General features: G+C 36.5%; 1 protein-coding gene across 2 annotated transcripts in view; it reads right to left on the minus strand.

Moving 5' to 3' along the window:
- The window catches only part of DNAJC13 (DnaJ heat shock protein family (Hsp40) member C13), a 153684-nt gene that overhangs the window by 15016 nt on the left and 116709 nt on the right, over positions 1-21959 (minus strand). For both annotated transcript variants that reach the window (XR_011487368.1, XM_070466748.1), the window contains exons 41-53: positions 19297-19464; positions 18177-18290; positions 16492-16608; positions 15194-15371; positions 10406-10497; positions 8580-8679; positions 6667-6741; positions 6317-6429; positions 3026-3195; positions 2815-2857; positions 2178-2351; positions 737-916; positions 170-310 (exon numbers count right to left, since the gene is read on the minus strand). Coding sequence is in view for 1 of the 2 variants with exons in the window: in XM_070466748.1 (XP_070322849.1) it covers positions 170-310; positions 737-916; positions 2178-2351; positions 2815-2857; positions 3026-3195; positions 6317-6429; positions 6667-6741; positions 8580-8679; positions 10406-10497; positions 15194-15371; positions 16492-16608; positions 18177-18290; positions 19297-19464 (1665 nt within the window). In the remaining variant the exon portion in view is untranslated. The remainder of the gene's footprint in view (positions 1-169; positions 311-736; positions 917-2177; positions 2352-2814; positions 2858-3025; positions 3196-6316; positions 6430-6666; positions 6742-8579; positions 8680-10405; positions 10498-15193; positions 15372-16491; positions 16609-18176; positions 18291-19296; positions 19465-21959) is intronic.

Consider the following 21959-nt stretch of genomic DNA (forward strand, 5'->3'; position numbering starts at 1 on the left):
ATATACATGTTTTGTCTGGTATGTGTGTGTATCAAATATAAAATTGTACATGCACCAGCTCACAAGTTACCTCTCTGCCAAGTCAGGGAAGCCAAAATCAGTGCTAAATAAGTGAAAATCCATTTGGTATGTTGCCTTCCCTAAAATAGGAATCTAGAAAGTTACTTACCTGTGCTACTAATTCACTCTGCTCCTTCTGAAACATTCTATTAATTGCTTCACAGGCTAGACCAATGGTATCCGGTCGTTTTTTCATTCCATTTATCAGTGGGCCAATGGTCTCCAAAGACGCCATGGTTCGAACACAGAGCTAAGTACCCGGAAAGAGAAGGTTACTTGTAGAAAGCAATAATTTATGTAACACAGTAAATACCACAATAATATATGAAAAACCTACATTCAGTTCATTTTGTTTGGCCATGCTATGAGGCATGTGGCATCTTAGTGTCCCAACCAGGGATCAAACCCACACATCCTGCAGTAGAAGCGTGGAGCTTTTACCACTGGACTACCAGGGAAGTCCCATCAGTTCAAGTTTAATAATGAGAATCAAATTCAGTCTCCTATTAATCATATCATTTAAACCAGTTTAAGAACCGTTACAATATCATGCAGTTCATATGGATGAAGGTACGTGGCAGGAAAGGGATTTATTCTGCAATGTACATTAGTCAGGAAGAGGGAGCACAGATAAATTCTACAGCTATAAGCTACTAAATGGATTAATCATCAATACCTCGTTTTCAGACAGGGCGTGAATAACTCGAATGGCACTCTTAGGAATGGCGTTGTTCCTATGATTCATCGCCTGGATAATTTTGGGAAGATGGCCCAATGGCGGAACCTGATCAGCCAGCTGAGGCTGTGCACTGAAGAGACATACTGTTGCCATTGTCAAAGTTTCCAGAGTCTCTCCCTGGAGGGTATAAAACAAATGAACAAGCAAACTATAAAAAACTGATAAAGTCTTAAATGTCCTTGGTAATTATTTGGTGTTCAAAATAGATTCTAAGTGCTGGTGCTTGAAAACGGATCCATAAATCCTAAAAGAACAACAAACATCTCCATCTTGATAAAAGCATGAATTTAAAGGACTCTAAGAATGTGATCTCTGAATCTACAGATTTTCTCTGGGCATTTCTATTTCACATCTCATTTCTACGGCAGACAGATATTTCTATTTAGAGATCATCTCTCAAAAGATATTACTAGATATTTCCAGGTAATGTTACAGAATTGTCAGTATTGGAGAACATCAATAATTCAGAAAAATACAACAACTAGTGGAATGTTATCCCCAGTTCTGTAAAAATCAGAGTAAAGAGAAAACGTGACTATAGAAAGAAATATATATAAATATCTGACATACTGTTTATATTTTTAAAAAAGTCTTGAAAACCTAATGATTTCCAAGTACTTGGAACAAAGTACTTGGTTCCAACTAATGATTTCTAAGTACTTGACATTATACTAAGTGCTTCACATTTATCAAAACGCATGAAAACTTTAGCCTTAGAGGCAGATGCTGTGACCTTTCCATGAGGCAACTGAGGCAGAGTCAGGAGGTATTACTCCAGGCCACAGAGCTTATCAGTGATGGACCTGGCATCCAGGACCATTTAACAACACAGGCTCGCAGCCACCTCGACAACCAGCTTTTTAAATTAATTCAACAACAATCACATACCTCAATTATTTTCAATATATAGATTCAAATAACAAAACTTTCTATTTCGGGGTTTATGACTGGCCAAACCAAGACCAAATCTACTTTCTTACTCACTCTAGCTTTCCTGCTAGCCTTTGAGCATAGGTACAGGGTTCAATCATTTATCAATAGTTAAGATTCTCCTATCAATTTCTTTAGCTGAGTGAAGAATATGCCCTAGCAGGACATACTTCCATTTAGATTTCTACACTAAGCCTCTAGGGTTCTCCTTAAAAACCATATAATCGCTGGAAATGGGACGGCAGAAACCTTTCAGAACCTCTGTAATTGTTCTTCAGACTAAAAAGTTTCACTTTTGATCAAGCATATACTAATTTTAGCGTGGGGGCTACATTGAAGGAGGTAGCCAACTCCTAACGCATGGTCAATGAGAATGGTGTTTTAACAGAAATATTATCAACATATTCAGCAAATTGTGTGAGAAGTCTGGCTGACGACTAAAGCTTACGTGAGGACTGCTCTTTTCCAGAAGCTCGGTTAGCTTTTCCAGCAGTGCGGTAAGAAATTCTCTAGGCTTTCTTAGAACCCAAGCTGGCTGCGCAATAAAGATCCTCAGGAAAACTCCTCCAACAGCAAGTTCACCTTCTGCTTCTCCAAAGACCACAGCAAAATCTTCAGGCAACTTTAAATAGAGAAAGAATAGTCAAGTCATTTACTACATTAGTTGTATTGGGCTGGGCAAGAAAGTCTGGGCTCCAAACAAACTTTTTTGCCCAGCCCAATACATTAACAAGAAAGAAATAAAAAACCCTATTAAAGAAATCTTCATGCAATGAACTAGGCTTCAAATAGTCATTAATACAATCAAGTCAAAATTATTTGTTTTATTTTCCACTTAATAAATTTCTATAAAAGTTTCTTTGATTAAGTTACTCTTTTCAGAAAAAGTCCTTTGATTAAGTTACTCCAAAAGTGAATACTTCTACCTTTTTTTTTTAATGTTTAAAACCTTGTTTTCCAGGGGAAGATTTAAGTGTCTTAGTAACAAAGTAAAGGATGGCTTTATACTCACTCAGCAGGAACTTAAAACAATAAATTTACAGTAAAATGTAAAATTCCTTCCTCTGAATAAAAGTATACTTTACCTTCCAGTTTACGTCAGGGTTGTCTTGCTGATTTTTAAAGTGCCTTGGGAAAAAAAAGAAGGAAAGGGCGTCAGACTTTAGTCACAAGATACACGTTCATTACCCTTTATAGAATAATTTCTTGGAGAGGTGACTGACAATGTGGAAAATGTGTGCCTGCCTAGTGACTCCACCTGAAGGCCCTAAGTTGTTAATGTGTATCTTTACTTACTCGAGCATCATTTCTCTAACCGTCGTGGACACTTTATCTCTGGAACTATCATTCCAAATTAACTCAGGATTTTCATGAGTTCCTTCAAAAATATGGACAGCAGCTTCAGGGTTGTCTCTCATGGCATCCATAAAAACGCTTGGGAGAAATTTCATCAATGTAATTCGAACCTGGACGAGGAAATTTGAGAAAGAGAAAAGACCTATTGAAAACATCTCAATATTTGGTTTGCTTTACATTTCTCTAAGAATGATGCTATTATGTGTGTTAAGGTTGATTTGAGCCATAACTATCATCCAAAAGTCCTGAATGAGAAAACAGATAAACCTTAGTTTATGGTGGCTCAGTAGTAAAGAATTCACCTGCCAATGCAGGAGATGTAGAAGACTCAGGTTCGATCTCTGGGTTGGGGAGATCCAGCTCCCCAGAGGAGGGGATGGCAACCCAGTCCAGTATTCTTGCCTGGAAAATCCCCTGGACAAAGGAGCCTGGAGGGCTATAGTTTGTGGGACAGCAAAGAGTCAGACACAACTGAGTATGCACACACATGCAAAGCTAACAAGACTCACTACTTACCTATCTGGGTTAATTTCCTCTCTCCACCTCAAATTTAAGTAACATTAAGAAATCCAGCACCACTGGTGTGTGAAGTTCCCAAAGCATGCCAACCTACCAGATCCTGCCCTTCACATGCTGTCCCCTCTTTCCAGAAAGCCCTCAGCTGATCTGTCTCTCCACCTCTCCCCAAAACTCCCCACACCCTCACAAATTCTTCTCATGCTCTGTGTTATACAAGTAACTTTTAGTACCATGTTTTACATTTTACTGTGCCTTTTCCCAAAAAGGATTTAAAAAGCAACTTAAAAAAATAACACACACATACAAACTGAAAATTAGTGTGAGACATAAGGACAAAGGGAAAATGAAGGCTGGGAAGACAAGTTTTTCCCTCAGGTCTTCACATAGTTTCATCTCCTTTGTGTCATTCAAGTCTATGCTAAATCCCATCTTTTAGAAATCTTTCCTGGCCCAGTCTTGTCAGTGCCTGTATTTTCATTCCCTGGCACAAGCCGATACTCAAGAACTTTTTTGAATGAATGACAATAACAGGAATTAGTACATAAAGAAAATATCAAAAGCTCTGTATAATTGCAAGCAATACATAATAAATTTAGCCCTGAACTTCCTGGCAGTCAGTGAACTAAAGGAAACAATGTCAGTTACATGATAGAGAGCATCCACAAAATAGTATATATGTCATTTCCCTTGGTCAAATTGATCTAAGATGTAAATACAAGAGCTAAAACTATAAAACACCTAGGAAAAAACATAGGCATAGATTTTTATAACTCTGGATTAGATAATGGCTTTTTATATAGTAAAAGCACAAGCTATAACAACAAAGACAGACTGGACTTCATCAAAATGAAAAAAAAAAAAAAACAAGAAGAAAGTGGAAAAACATACACAAAAGGGAGAAAATATTTATAAATCATATATCTGATAAGGGACTGGTATCCAAAATACATAAAGAACAATTACAGCTCAATAGTAAAAAGACAACTCAGTTAAAAAATGAGCAAAGGATGAGAATAGACATTTCTCTAAAAAAGAAGTACAAAGGCCAACAAGCACATGAAAAGATATTCAACATCATTAGGCACAAGGGAAATGCAAGGCAAACCCTGATACAGCACACTTCACACCCTCCAGGATGACCACACTCAGTGAAGATCTATACAGTAAGTGTTAAAGAAGAGGTGGATATCACCATCAGTACTGGTACATAAAATGGTTCAGCCACTGTGGAAAAGTCTGATAATTCCTTAAAAGGGTAAAAATAGTGTTACCATATTACCCAGAAATTCTACTCTCAGAGAAATAAAATACATATCCACACAAAAACTTGTACACATGTGTTCACAGCAGCATCATACAGAATAGCCAAAAACTAGAAATAATCCATATGTCCATTTTCAATAGATAAATGGAAAAACAAAATGTGGTATAAGTATAGGGAAGTGACTGCTAAATTAGGAAATGGGGTTTTTTTTCCTGGTTTGATGAAAATGTTCTAAAACTGACTGTTATTGCCCAAAACACTGAATTGTATACATCATGTGTGTGAATTGTATGGCATGTCAATTATATCTGAATAAAGTTATAAAAATGGAAAAGAAGTTTACTGACCCCAGTTCTAGAATCTCTTGTTGCAAATTATTCAATTAAGGAGCTGACATATATTTTTTCCTATATAGAAAATTTAAGTACAAATATATTCACTTTGGTAAAATTTGTCCCTCATGTATTTCAACAGTTAAAAAATTACTAAAGAGCTCAAAAATTAATTATAGTATATATTTTAAACATCTAAAATATTATTTAAAATGTAACAGTAGACATTATAGTTATGTGCTACCCAGCTCTAGCATTAAGAAAACTCAGTATTAAATATCAATATTCATAATTTTATGGGCCCTTGCTACAGGCACCCAAATGTAATGTTCCTTATCCATTAACCCTACTGATGACAGATTATTAGCCATATTCCCAAAGTAAAACTATTCCAGGTCTTGTGACATATTCTCAATATCTAAATCAGGAGATCAGATAAGAAAAAACACAACTGAATCTAGCTTGTTTTCTGTAAGGGGGTGCTCAGGATCCTGTATTTCATATTTGGGGTGGCATAGACAGTGTTTCAGTGAGCATTACTTCATGTGAAACTGATTCAATAACAGAAGAAGGAAACTTTTGATTACAACTGTGTCTGGATGCAATTTTACTTAGAAGTATTATTCTAGTAGGTTTCTGCTCTATGAACTGAACCATGGTTCCAGAGATCATTTTGTCTTCTCCAGATTCTTAATGAGAGATCTCCCTGCAGAGAGGAGAAGCAAAGGCACTGTAATACTCACCTTCACAAGCCAATCCTTGAAGTGTGAAATGTAACCTAACCTAATCTACCTTCTGTCACAACTTAAAATATACTTTTAAAATATGTTTTGGCTCCTTCAACGGAGATGAACAGTTTCATCCCATAATTCAAACACTCTCTTAAGACTTCTCAAAAAAAAAAAAAAGACTTCTCAATTCTAGCGCAGGCTTCCCTGATTATAATTTTTCTCTATCTAGTAATATATAGGAATAATTCAGGTTTGTCCATCTTTCAACTTTCATATCAAGTCATTTCTTTACTATTTCACACTTTGGTAATCCTCATGAAATTAGTTACCAAAGTAATAGAGCTTTAATAATTAATTTCTTTCTAAGAACCCATTTTGTGCTCACCTTTGGACCTATTAGTTTATCTGCTGTCATTTTAGCAAAAAGTTCTGCTGTCTGGGCTCGAACCTGTGGATGTGTTGAATTGCAGAACATGTCTAGTAAATAAATCAAAGCTCCTGTGAAGGAAAAAAAGCATTAGTGTTTATAGGCTAAATAAAAAAATATGACTTTTCTAGTCAGTAGAATTTACTTTCAACCTCATTTAAACTCAATGCAGGTTTTTTTTTTTTTTTTTTTTTTAAACTGTAAGCCTTCCAAAGCATTCTTCTAGTTTATCAGACTATATAAAGTAGCTCAAAATAAGCTTTACCATTATGGAGCATGACTAGATGAGAAAGCACTCTATACACTACCTCTTGCCATTGCTTCTTTGATAATTTTTGTACTTGATGTCAAAGCATAAAGAGTCTCCAGAACAAGCTGACGACCTGAAGAACAAAAGACATTAAAAGAATCAAATCATCACATTACCTTACATTTACTAGGCATCAGTGCCAGGCACTGAACAGGATGCTTTACAAAGGGAATCATACTTTCTACTTCACAACAACCAGCTAGACAGGTTTTGTGGTCTTGCTATGAGTGAGGAATCTGAGATCCAGTTTGAGTAGCCCATGAATTCACAATTAGTGAGTGGTATAACTCACTATACCACTGAGGTATATAGAGGTTTACACAGGTCTGACTCCAAAATCCACACCCATAACCACTATGCCATACTGTTCTCCTACCTCATTGCTCATTGTGCAAACAAAATACTATATTCAGGGTGCTAGTATCTTAGAGAAATGAGTAGGAAGTAGCAGTTGCAAGACACTGTTCCAGTCTAAAACACAGCAGCATCCTTCGGCACAAAGTCTGTGCACTTCTCACCCCTTCCTTGTCATTGAAGTAGACTGGGAAACTGGACTTTACTCTTCCAATGTCAAGGGGCAACGAGAGACAGGTGACCAGAGAAGTGAAGAGTTGGCAAAGAGGGTGAAGGCTGCCAGGTATTAGGCCGAAACGAAAACAAAGGCTGGCAGCCAGACTGAGCTAAGTTAACAAGCAGGAGAATAAACACTCAAAATGAGACTTCTTTTAAGAGAGGAAACTATTTCACTGAAAACCAGTCACTGTTCTAACCATAAGTTCAAAGGAAAAGACTTTGGAGGGGACAGAAGAAGTCAATTATTTTGTTTTTAACATTTCTGAGCAAACAGTGAAAAATACTCTAGTCTAAAATATAAATGAGAACAGAGTAGGCTGAGATATCTAAATATCAGCTATTTTACCAGTAATATTAAAACCATGACTGCACTACATAAATTCAGTATGAATATAAAATAACTTTTAAACCATGACTTCTGTAACATTCAATCAGTTTAATTTTGCATTGTTTGTAGCTGTTAAAAAGTAATAAAAAAGAAAAACCAACTAAGGCTGTAGGAATGACAAAAAAAATAATCTAATAACTTTTAAATGCTGTCATTTAAAAGATAACAAAAATATTCAATAATAATTGACTGAACATAATACATAACATGTGCAAGGCACTGAATCAGAAAATGAGTGAGACTGGTTGCTGCTCTCAAGGAGGTGGACAGGTGTGAAGTCAAGATTAATGTGACTTCTGAAAGGCTGGCAAAGCTGACTGAGCAATGCATGTTGATGGGTAAGTGACAAAGTTGGAGTTATATCACAACTGTCTTTGAAAAGCAATCTCAAGGTTGATCTAACACAACTACACACATATGTGAGACATAACTACAGTGTGTAAGGAGTCTATATTACTGCAGGCTGTACTCAAGAAATCAGGTTGCTACATTTTTAAAAACTGATCTCATCTGGTGCTAACAGTTACTATTAGCATCAAATCAGTAAAGGATAAATAATGCAGGACTGAACTTTAAGTAAAACATAAGGTGATTTTTATATTAAGCATTTTTTTCTATCACACAAGTTCAATTGTGTGTTTTTTTAAATAAAACACGGAGGAGTATCAGTTAATTCTCAATCATTCATATGTAGCTTATACTCAGTAAATTGAGAAAAATAGATTATTTTCATTTGCTCTTGGATCTCTATCATCTCTTCCAACTTCGGATATGGAAATACAAAATAGTTAACTTATGTAAAAATAAAATAGGAAGACAAATCTAATATAAAGAATACCACTTAAAATATTACAAAACACTATGTTGGAGGTTTTGCATCATCTATGTAACTGTTCCCCCCTCTATGCTGACTGTGATGTGGTTCTGAAAATTCCAGCGAATATACATACTTGATGGCAAAGAATGCAGAAGAGCCAATAAATTGGACAAAACCATTGATTCAGCAATATTGTTGACACAATCTTGATTAGATGTCACTATATTCACAACCTGAAAAATCAATCAATAGGACATTAAGAGTTCTGGAAATAATGTCAAACCTAAACAAATTAAGGAAAATTAGTCAGACCTAAATAAACTTAAGGTTTATTACCAAAATGAGAAAAATGCTTCAAGGACAAATATTTAACTTTTAGGCAAGACTTTAATTCTGGTGCACTGGGAAGAGCCAAAGGGATCGGGTCGAGAGGGAGGTGGGAGGGGGGATCGGGATGGGGAATACATGTAAATCCATGGCTAATTCATGTCAATGTATGACAAAACCCACTACAATACTGTAAAGTAATTAGCCTCCAACTAATAAAAATACATGAAAAAAAAATTGGTTTTATTACTTTGCTCTTTTGAGAATAAAAAATGTTAATGCTAGTGTGTGAGATATATATTAGTTTCCTATTAACTTAAAGGTAACAATTAAATGTAACAATCTAAACAAATATTTTAGCACCAATTCCCAATCCTTAGGCTCATAAGAAGCCTTCAATCCTACACCAGTTCATGCTCCAGAATGATGATGTACACTATAGTGTTTTCCAATTGGAGATTTGGGGTGGGAAATGATTAGCAAGATAATCATCTTCACTACTTGGACTTTTTCTTTCAGAGGGAGAAAGTAAATGTTTCCGGGGCCCAGTACAATCTATTAGGTCTATCTTTCTATGATAAAGAAATAGGCATGTTTTTCTTCAAAAGAAGATGACTGCTCAAGTCTAACTTATACATCTAAACTTATACATCTAAAGATTAATGCCACAACTTGAATCATGTGGTCAGCATCTCAAAGAAAAATATCACAGACACAATGATGCTTATTTTAAAAATTACAAGGTGCTTGAAGGAATTAAGTGGAGAAGCATGCTTTTCAATGAAAAGACCATGCTTGTTAAGCTGTTGACCAATTTAACCTTTATTATTTTATTAAACATTTTTTTAAAACCAAAATGCAATATAAGAACACTTAATCATTCATCAAGTTCATTGTTACTGCAAGGTTGAATTTGGTGTTCTTTATAATAAATCGTGTGTGTTACAATAAGCAGGATCACATGAAAAAAGATCCTGGGTGTTCACTCTGGGTTGCCTAAACAAGGAGAACCCTGTGACCAAGGTCTTCCTGCTTCTTCCAGAGGAAAAGGCTCCACACAAACAACTTCCGACAGAACCAATGATTTCATTCTCCCAAAGGAGGGGCCTCCAACCACTCTTGGCCCTCTAAGACCCACAGGTTCTGGGTAGCTGGAAAGGATGCTTTTGTACCAGACCCATAAGAAAGGAGAGCAACTGGGGGAGATGGAACACCAACTCACAGTGTGTAGCTAGCAGACTCCCTTGGTCTCAACATGTCTCTCTGTGGAAACACGGAGAGATCTTGGAAAGTTCTGCTCCCTTTTTTTGTCATCTGTGGCTTCCAAGCTACCCAAGTAAAGTCCATTCCTTAACTCATCCCATACGACACTATACAGATGCATCCCAAGTTCTAATGCATGACAGATGATGACCACAGAGGGAAGCACCCTGAACACTGTACAATATTTGCTCTTCAAATGGGCATATTAATTCAAGTTTTAAAGACATTCACTTGCCTTAATAGGCAAAATAAAAAAAAAAAAACTATATACAAATTTCTATTCAACTTTAGATGATGATTAACCAAGGCTCAAACCATGTACAGTATGTTGCAGGAAAGACAGCATGCTTTAGAACAAAATTCCTTTACCTCTAAAGCCAGCTGCTGTACTTGACCAGCTCCATGGACTCGAAGAAGAGAAAATATTAACTTAAAATGACCAATGCATTCACTTTCAGAGCCTAGAAAGAAAAAGAAAATGCTTATCTTTTATTTCCAAGAGATGTTCTATCGATCTTCGGGAAATGGATATATTTTGTTTACTGTCAAGTCTGTGGTAAACTTTTCTCAACAACTGTGACATGAAGCGAGTGCATATTACTAAGGAGTAGTAAATCTTAAGAAGTTAAACGGTATTAAAGTTTCTCAGGTTTGTTTTGTCTTCATTTCCATCCCAACCCCTAACTAACCGACAGGCTAAAACAAGAAATTTATCAAATACAATTCAAAAATTAAAAGTGTATGATGGTACTTTTACTTTTTACCTCTAGACCTCAGAGCTGACCCTGTCAGTCTAATTATATCTGGAGACAGTGTGACATCATTTGGCTTTTAAGTAAGACTGAGTTAGAACTCTGTCACTTGAGAACTACATTACAAACAAGTTCCAAATCAATTCCCAGGTTTGCAGCAATTTCTTTGTACCTCATATGCCAAAATAAAAACATGAAGTTTTCTTCAGATTTTATAATACTACCTTTAAAAACATCTCCATGTATTCCATGGGAATGATATTTTCTTAAACAACGTTTAATTATTGCTGGTTATTTTATTTGAATAATTTGTTGGCAATACAGATATAAATTATAATAGTACTGTAATACATACTGAAAAGGGCAAAGAAGAACAAGAAAGACAATATTAAGTGTTAATAAAAAGTTTTGACGTCTTCAGGTAAGAAACTGAATATTGAATGTATTTTTATATCCAGATTTATATTTTATATTCTGTAGTTTATAAATGTTTCATATTTTATATTCAAGTTTTATGTTTGGTATGACATCAATATATTCTATCAATTCAGTTCAATTGCTCAGTCCACCTCATTGCGACCCCATGGACTGCAGCACATCAGGCCTCCTTGTCCATCACCAATTCCCAGAGTCTCCTCAAACTCATGTCCACTGAGTCAGTGATGCCATCCAACCATCTCATCCTCTGTCGTCCCCTTTTCCTCCTAACTTCAATCTTTCCCAGCATCAGGGTCTTTTCTAATGAGTCAGTTCTTCATATCACGTGGCCAAAATAGTAGAGCTTGTTTCAGCATCAGTGCTTTCAATGAATATACAATATTGATCTCCTTTAGGATTGACTGGTTTGATCTCCTTGCAGTTCAAGGGATTGTTAAGAATTTCTCCAACACCACAGTTCAAAAACATCAATTCTCTGGCGACCAGCTTTCTTTCGGTCTAACTCTCATACCAATACATGACTACTAGAAAAACCATAGCCTTGACTAGATGGACCTTAGTTGGCAAAGAAATGTCTCTGCTTTTTTAATATGCTGTCTAGGCTGGTCATAGCTTTTCTTCCAAGCAGCATCTTTTAATTTCATGGCTGCATCTGCAGTGATTTTGGAGCCCAAGAAAATAGTCTGTCACTAATTTCCATTGTTTCCCCACCTACTTGCCATGAAGTGATGGAACTGCAAGCCATGATCTTTGTTTTTTGAATGTTTAACCAGTTTTTTCACTCTCCTCTTCAAGCCTGCTCTTTCATCAAGAGGCTCTTTAGCTCATTTTTGCTTTCTGCCATAATGGTGGTGTCACCACATCTGAGGTTATTGATATTTCTCCCTGCAATCTGGATTCCAGTTTCTGCTTTATCCATCCTGGCATTTCATATGATGTACTCTGATGTTAAATAAGCAGGGTGACAATATACAGCCTTGACGTACTCCTTTCCCAATTTGGAACCAGTCTATTGTTTCATGTCCAGTTCTGTTGCTTCTTGACTTGAACACAGGTTCCTCATGAGGCAGGTAAGAAGGTATGGTATTCCAATCTCTTTAAGAATTTTCCAGTTTGTTGAGATCCAGAGTCAAAGGCTTTGGCATAGTCAATAAAGCAGAAGTAGATGTTTTTCTGGAATTCTCTTGCTTTTTCTATGATCCAAGGATGTTGGCAATCTGATTTCTGGTTCCTCTGCCTTTTCTAGAACCAGCTTGAACATCTGGAAATCCTTGGTTCATGTACTGTCAAGCCTTGCTTGGAGAATTATGAGCATAACTTTGCTAGCTTGTGAGATGAGAGCAACTGTGTGGTAGTTTGAGCATTCTCTGGCATTGCCTTTCTTTGATACTAGAATGAAAACTGACCTTCTCCAGTTCTGTGGCCACTGCTGAGTTTTCCAAATTTGCTGACACACTGAGTGAATACAGCACTTTAACAGTATCATCATTTAGGATTTGAAATAGCTGAAATTCCATCACCTCCACTAGCTTTGTAGTGATGTTTCCTAATGCCCACTTGACTTTGCACTCCAGGATGTCTGGCTCTAGGTGAGTGATCACACCATCATGGTTATCTGGGTCATTAAGATCCTTTTTTATATAGTTCTTCTGTGTATTCTTGCCATCTCTTCTTAGTATCTTCTGCTTCTGTTAGGTACATACAGCTTCTGTCCTTACTGTGCCATCTTTGCATGAAATGTTCCCTTGGTATCTTTAATTTTCTTGAAGAGATCTCTAGTCTTTCCCATTCTATTGTTTTCCTCTATTTCTTTGCACTGATCACTGAGGAAGGCTTTCTTATCTCTCCTTGCTTTTCTTTGGACCTCTGCATTCAGATGGATATATCTTTCCTTTTCTCCTTTGCCTTTAGTGTCTCTTCTTTTCTCAGCTATTTGTAAGGCCTCCTCAGACAACCATTTTGCCTTCTTGCAAAGGGGATGGTTTTGATCACCGCCTCCTGTAAAATGTCACAAACCTCCATCCATAGTTCTTCAAGCACTCTATCAGATCTAATCCCATGAACGTATTTGTCACCTCGACTGTATATAATTGTAAGGGATTTGATTTAGGTCATACCTGAATGGCCTAGTGGTTTTCCCTACTTTCTTCAATTTAAGTCTAAATTTGGCAATAAAGAGTTCAAGATCTGAGCTACAGTCAGCTCCTGGCCTTGTTTTTGCTGACTGCATAGAGCTTAACCATCTTTGTCTGCAAAGAATATAATCAATCTGATTTCGGTATTGACCATCTGGCGACGTCCATGAGTAGAGTTATCTCTTGGGTTGTTGGAAAAGTGTGTTTGCTATGAACGATGTGCTCTCTTCACAAAACTCTGTTGGTCTTTGCCCTGCTTCCTTTTGGTCTGCCAAGGCCAAAAAAACTTGCCTGTTACTCCAGGTAACTCTTGACTTACTACTTTTACATTCTGTTCCCCTGTGATGAAAAGGACATCTTTTTTGGGTGTTAGTTCTAGAAGGTCTTGGAGGTCTTCAGAGAACCATTCAAGTTCAGCTTCTTCAGCATTAGTGATTGGGGCAGACTTGAATTACTATGATATTGAATGGTTTGCCTTGGGAACGAACACAGATCTTTCTGTTGTTTTTGAGATTGCACTCCAGTACTGCATTTTGGACTCTCTTGTTGACTATGAAGGCTACTCCATTTCTTCTAAGGGATTCTTGCCCACAGTAGTAGATCTAATCATCATCTAAATTATATTCACCCATTCTGCTCCATTTTAGTTCACTGATTCTTAAAATGTTGATGTTCACTCTTGGCAATCCCTATTTGACCACTTCTAATTTACCTTGATTCATGGACCTAACATTCCAGGTTTCTATGCAATACTGTTATTTACAGCGTTGGACTTTACTTTCATCAGCAGACACATCCAAAACTGGGTGCTGTTTTCACTTTGGCTCATCCTCTTCATTCTTCCTGGAGCTATTTCTCTGCTCTTCTCCAGGAGCCTATTGGGCGCCTCCTACCCTGGGGAGTTCATCTTTAAGTGCCATATCTTTTTACCTTTTCATAGTGTTCATGGGGTTCTCCAGCCAGGAATCCTGAAGTGGTTTGCCATTACCTTCTCCAGTGGACCATGCTTTGCCAGAACTCTCCACCTTGTCCCGTCCATCTTGGGTGGCCCTACATGGCGTGGCTCATAGTTTCACTGAGTTAGACAAGGTTGTGATCTATGTGATCAGTTTGGTTCTGTGATTATAGTTTTCATTCTGTCTCCCCTCTGATAGGTAAGAGGATTGTGCAAGCTTCCTAATGGGAGGGACTGGCTGTGTGGCAAAGTTGGTCTTATTCTGATGGGTGGGGCCATGCTCAGTAAATCTTTAATCCAATTTTCTGTTGATGGGTGGGGCTGTGTTCCCTCTCTGTATATATAGTCTATATTTGTTATCAAAGTTAGAATTGGAATAAGCTTTCAGAGTTTCACTCCAGCGTATGCCCTGATGTCAGGCAAGAGTGATATTGTTCCTGTAAATGTCTTTCTTATAGATGTTTTAAGAATGACAATTCTCATTTTATTATTTCAATTTTCAAGCACCAGAAACTTCAGGCATTTTTTTTTTAAAGTATGGCATTGTAGGGACCAGTGGTAGAAAAATTAGATCGCCTCGTCAATAACTCTAACTTAAGCACTTACACCTTGTATGTCAATATATGTCATCAATGTGATGTTTTATACCATCAAGTTATTCTGCCTTTTCAACTTATTGAAACTCATTTGCTCTTAGAGATATGAATTCTTCTAAGCATGATGACTGACCTCTCTCTCCAGCCTGTTATTTAGAGGTAAAAATATTATGGGGTCAATAACCAAGCATAATTTTCCCTGAGTTTTCCTGGTAAAACTGAGAACTGGAATTTTTAGGGCTCTTCTATTCATCTTATTTGTCAAGGGTACAATCACATACCTGGATTATATTTTATAACATTTCTCAGAGCCTCCAAAGCCATTTCAACTCTTGGCAAGCGGTCTCCATGTTGCTCTGACTCCACTTTTGCAGCATGAGTGATAGCCATGAAGGTGTGAAGGTACTGGGCCTGGGAACCTATATAATCCAAGAGACTTGCAGCAAATGCTTTTGGAACCTAAATCAAGTAGAAAAATAGTTAAAAACATTTGTGTCCTTAGAAATAACCTATAACAAAGACCCCACAGTAAAAGCAACAATGAAACATTTCAAGTCACGGAAGTGATTAAATTATACAGACACATGAAAATACCTATGCATTAAATGAGGACCGAGAAGAAAAGGGATAAAATTCAACTGCACTAGAAAGTGTTTGTCACTGTTGGTCCAAATCCATTAGAAATCTGATATACTCCCATCAGTAACGTAGCATAACAACTCTGAGGTAAGAGTATGTCTTTACTTTACTGAGATAATTGTTAATATGATATGTAACTTCTATAAATTGGTTGCATTTTTACATTTAAAAATTATATATATTAGATTATAAATTCAAAAGGAAGTTTTCAAAGAGACTTCAAAAATCACTAAACTCATTCTGCTAAGCAGCTATTTTTATATATTATTCTGTGATAAATAACATACATCCCAGTTTCGTAAGTTCCTTTTTCCAAGAGCAAACTCTAAAACAAAGCCTCACTTCTTTCTTACTTACAAACCAATCAACCACCAAATCTTTTGTCACCCCCTCCAAAAAAAACTACAACTGAACTTTCCTACATGATCCCCAAGAACTAAGGAAAGAAAAGATTATTTGCTTCTGGAGGTGATTAGGAGTCATCACAAGAAAAGACCTGATGTGACCCACTCATCTAAAAATTCTCTTTGCGCTCCCCTTCTATTTTCTTAATTTCTTTTAAAAACTGGCCAGAGATAGACTACTGTCTGGTGGTCTGACATTTAACATGATAGGGTGAGTATGTAAAAGGCCTTACAGTTCCACAAGAGACAGCAGAGCTGCAGGCATATATACACGATACAGTGGAGTAGCATTATGCATAAAATATAAGAAATAGCTGGGAAAGGAATAAATTCTTACTCATGAATCCATTAAGTTCCCCAACATTCAAAACAAAGTCACATAAGTTACCAATGGTCACCCTATCACATACCCCAGTTAGTATAAAATATTTGGCAAAAAGCAGATATTATTTCAATGTACACAGTGTGAATAAACCAGTAGCTTTTAATAACAAATGATCAAAAGTTATAGACAAAATCAAAGGTGGAGAGCTTACCTCAAGTGGGAAAGTAGGGACTTCATTATAGACCCTAACAAAAATCTCCCCTACAATAAGTTCTTTGGCATGATCACTGTAGACAAATTCTGATCCATAAGTTTTGTCACAGTCACCCTTTGAAAAAAAGAAAACAAATTGTTAGATATAAATCAGAATTACTAGTGTGTAGTTTATAAATCTAGCCATATTCAGTTTAATAACTTATCAGATAAATAACTTCAAAGATCCATTCATTTTTCCATAGGAGAAAAATGTGGTGGGATACACATCACAGCACTTAATGTAATTTTAACATTTGTAATTAGTAATATGGACTAATCTGGAAAAGTCATGAATGCGTGAACGTGTGCTTAGTCACTCGGTTGTGTCCGACTCTTTGTGACCCTTTGTAGTGTAGCCAGCCAGGCTCTTCTGTCCATGGGATTTTTCAGGCAAAAATACTAGAATGGGCTGCCATTTCCTCTTCCAGGGGATTATTCTAACTCAGGGATCAAACCTGTGTCTCCTGTATTGCAGGCAGATTCTTTAACTGCTAAGCCACCAGGGAAGCCCCTAATAGAGTTATGTTATATATAGGCAGAGAGTTATATTGTTTTTTAGTCCAAATTTGAAACTCATTTTAAAATTTCAAAAGATCACTGAGGTCAGTCAACAAAGTATCTTAGACCTAGTGTTTGTAAGCAAGTATGACATGTGGCTCTCCTCTCAGCAGACATTTGGCTTGGTCAGATATATAGGGTGACAGAATTAAGAGATGAACATATCTGAACTGGTTTTAAAAAGCAATACATTAAGTGATAAAGTACAGGAAAACAGGGTCTCTGAGTTAAAAAAGAAGGTAATATATCAGCTGACAAATCAAGAATAACTTCCATTTAAGGATAAAGAAAAAGATAGAAAAATAGGAAAGAAATAGCCCCAAGAAGATTTTGGTTAAAATTACATAAAATTTAGGTTGGACTGAAATAATATGTAAAAGTGTATAATAAATTGTAAAGAAAAGTGAAAGTGAAAAGAAAAAGATAGGATAATAGGAAAAAAATAGCCCTAAGAAGATTTTGGTTGAAATTACATAAAATTTAGGTTGGACTGAAATAATATGTAAAAGTGTATAATAAACTGTAAAGGAAAGTGAATGCTCCTCTGTCCATGGGATTCAGGCAAGAATACTGGAGTGGATCACCATTTCCTTCTCCAGGGGATCTTCCCAACACAGGAATTGAACCTGGGTCTCCTGTATTACAGGCAGATTCTTTTCCAACTGAGCTACGAGGGAAGTGGGGATAAACTGTAAAGGGCTAAACAAAGAAAGAATGATATTCTCTCTCTTCTGGTAAAAAAAACAGATCATATGTAGAAATCTGAGACTGGTTCTTCCTAGCTCTGCAATTCTCAAAATTGCAATCTCATTCTCTATCAATGAAGAGCTTTGAGTGACTATCATGAAACGAGTGGTAAACCAAATTTTGCATAATCCAGGACACTCAGTGATGGTTACTCTTTAATGAAATCCAAACTCACAAACATAAATGTCTTCTAAACCATCAAGATTCAACCATCTAGTTATGTATTATCCAGGCCAACTCCTTATCTCCCATTGTACTCTCTGTCTTTTGATTTTTTTCATGACTTACCACCTTCTCCACTAGAAGGTGGCAGGATGCAAGAAATTGTTAACTTACTTTTTTAATCATGCTTTCCTGTTGAGATTCAAGAAATTCAAGTAGTTCTGCTCTTGTAGAATTGTTCCATATCAAATAGGGGCTCTCTGTGTTACTGTTAAGCATCTTCAAAATCTATAAGACAGAATATTAGTGTTTCATAATATTTAGGAAAAATATTGAAGATATTGTTCATTAAAACTGTCTATGACACACCAAGCACTGTAATAGGAACCTTAAGTACAATGGGTTTGAATAATTTTAACAAGTTTGAAAATATAATGTTTACCATTCTGCAGCTGAGAAAAATCAAGACTTCTCTGAGAAAGATCAAATTATTTGTCCCAGGTCTCACAACATTTAAGTGGTGAAACTGGAATTCAAATTTGAGTCTGTTTTCACATCTCATTCTTAACACTTGCTCTGCTTTGCTGAAAATCACACATGATAATTTATTAAAGCATTTTATAAACAGTAAATGTAAGTTTAAAAAGAACACCATATGACCTTTACATACATATACTTGAAAACAAAATCTAAGTCTTTATGAAGCATAGTCCTAGAAAGGGAAGTAGAATTTATGGGCAGAGATTCAGTTCCAATTTTCTCAGCCAAACCCTGATTCAAGGCTGAATTCAATAGTTCTGCAGACATAGCTTATGCCTGCTTAGCCATCTAGAGTACTTTCCCTTTGTGTTGCTCTACTTGATTTTAAGCGTACACACACACACTTAACTCTCCTTTAAATGTTTTTTTGTGGGGAGGGAGAGTGGGGGTGTGTATCTCATGGCTTACAGGATCTTATTTCCTCAACCAGGGACTGAATCCAGGCCCTTGACTCGAATCCAAGTCCTAACCACTGGACCATCAGGGAATCGCCTAAGTGTTTTAATAAGAAGTTTTTACACTTTACACTTTCTGAGTTTTGTGCTAGAAGGAAAGAAGGGAGTTATTATCCCTGGATGTATAGAGCTGCTATCATCAGCACCAAGACAATAACCAAATTTCTTAGTTGACAGGACAGCATATAAGCATTTTCAATTTTTAGGTTTCTGAGAGCAATCAACATTATTATGTTTCTCTACTATGTAGAGGATCTTGCACTATTTGTCAAAACCCAGGCTAGCTCTGAAGCACATACCTCAGTAGCACTAATCACAGCAAGTTTTCTAGCAACATAGGGGGTCAGCATGCCAGCTAAACTTTTCCTTATGGTTGGATTTTCTGGTGTCGCTTGTTCTTCAGGCAGATAACCTCCAAGGCGACTTAGAGCTCGGACACTCAGTTTGGCAAGGCTGTTGGCTACTTCCTGTTACAAAAAAATTAAGACATTAAATTATTAAAATAGATCTCTTATCTTACAGGCAATAGCACATTTATGGAATCAAAACAGTATGGAAGCTATCCAAAAGTCTACAAGCAATAAATGCTGGAGAGGGTGTGGAGAAAAGGGAACCCTCTTACACTGTTGGTGGGAATGCAAATTAGTACAGCCACTATGGAAAACAGTGTGGAGATTCCTTAAAAAGCTGGAAACTCATAATTTTTAAATAGTTATAGGGTGTTGAAACTGTTTCATGGAAAGTTATTTCAGAGGAACTGAAGTCAATATTGAAAATGCCAATAAAAAAGTCTAATTTCAAAAAAAAAAAAAAAAAGCTGGAAATAGATCTGCCATATGACCCAGCAATACCACTTCTAGGCATACACACTGAGGAAACCAGATCCGAAAGAGACACGTGCACCCCAATGTTCATTGCAGCACTGTTTATAATAGCCAGGACATGGAAGCAACCTAGATGCCCATCAGCAGACGAATGGATGAGGAAGCTGTGGTACATATACACCATGGAATATTACTCAGCCATTAAAAAGAATTAATTTGAATCAGTTCTAATGAGATGGGTGAAACTGGAGCCCATTATACAGAGTGAAGTAAGCCAGAAAGATAAAGACCATTACAGTATACTAACACATATATATGGAATTTAGAAAGATGGTAACGATAACCCTATATGCAAAAAAAAGAAAAAGAGACTCAGATGTATAGAACAGACTTGTGGACTCTGTGGGAGAAGGCGAGGGTGGGATTTTTCAAGGGAACAGCATCGAAACATGTATATCTAGGGTGAAACAGATCACCAGCCCAGGTTGGGTGCATGAGACAAGTGCTCAGGCCTGGTGCACTGGGAAGACCCAGAGGGATGGGGTGGAGAGGGAGGTGGGAGGGGGGACCGGGATGGGGAATACATGTAAATCCATGGCTAATTCATTTCAATGTATGACAAAACCCACTGCAATGTTGTAAAGTAATTAGCCTCCAACTAATAAAAATAAATGGGAAAAACAAACAAACAAAAAAAACAGTATGGAAGATATTAAGGAAGAGAAAGCCAAGAAAAAGAAACAAAAAAGGTACTGAAGTCCCCAACACTAATGTCAAGAGTTTATGAAAAGTAAAAGTCAAGAGAATTCAGTACCACCAAACCAGCTTGACAACAAATGTTAAAGACACTTATATAGTTAGGAAATTCAAGAGAAAAAAAAAATCTGAAAAAAACAAACAAACCCCAAGCAATTAAGAAAATGGTTATAGGATCATATATATCAATAATTACCTTAAAAATAAATGGATTAAATGCTCCAACCAAAAGACACAGACAGTTGAATGGATATAAAAACAAGACCCATACATATGCTGCCTAGAAGAAACCTACTTCAGACCTAAAGACACATATAATGATGGAAACTGAAAGGATGGAAAAATATATTCCACGCTAATGGAAACCAAAAGAAAGCTGGAGTAGCAATCCTCATATCAGACAAAGTAGACCTTAAAATAAAGAATACTACAAGACATAAGGAAGGACACTACCTAATGATCAAGGGATCAGTCCAAGAGGAAGACAAATAACAATTGCAAATATCTATGCACCCAGCATAGGAGCACCTCAGCACATAAAACAAACACTAACAGACAAAGAGGAGAAACTGACAGTAACACAATAATAGGAGGAGACCTTAACATCCCACTTACACCAATGGACAGGTCATGAAAACAGAAAATTAATAAGGAAACACAAGTCTTAAATGATACATTAGACAAGATGGGTCTCATTGATATCTTCAGGACATTCCATCCAAATACAGAAGAATACACCTTCTTCTCAAGTGCACATGGAACATTCCATTCTCCAGGATACACCACATCTTGGGTCAAAAATCTAACCTCAGTAAATTTAAGAAAACTGAAATCATATCAAGCATCTTCTCTGACCACAATGCTATGAGACAAGATAACAATTACAAGAAAAAAAAAGTAAAAAACACAAACACATGGAAATTAAACAATATGTTTCTAAATAACAAACTGGTTACTGAAGAAACCAAAAGGCAAATCAAAAAATTCCTAGAAACAAATGACGAGGAAAACACAACTCAAAATCTATGGCTTGCAGCAAAAGCAGCTCTAAGAGGGAAGTTTATAGCAATACAATCCTACCTCAAGAAACAAGAAAAAAATCAGACAACCTAACTTTATACCTAAAACAACTGGAAAAAGCATAAAAAAAACCAAAATTAGCAGAAGGAAAGAAATCATAAAGATTAATAAAACTAAAAGATGGTTCTTTGAGAAGATAAACAAAATTGACAAACCTTTAGCCAGACTCATCAAGAAAAAAAAGAAGAATCATATCAACAAAATTAGAAATGAAAAAGGAGAGACTACAACAGACAGTGCAGAAATATAAAGGATTGTAAGACCATTATGAACAACTATATGGCAATAAAATGGATAACCTG

The sequence above is a fragment of the Odocoileus virginianus genome, chromosome 4 (genome assembly GCF_023699985.2).
Source record: "Odocoileus virginianus isolate 20LAN1187 ecotype Illinois chromosome 4, Ovbor_1.2, whole genome shotgun sequence".
Taxonomy (NCBI): domain Eukaryota; kingdom Metazoa; phylum Chordata; class Mammalia; order Artiodactyla; family Cervidae; genus Odocoileus; species Odocoileus virginianus.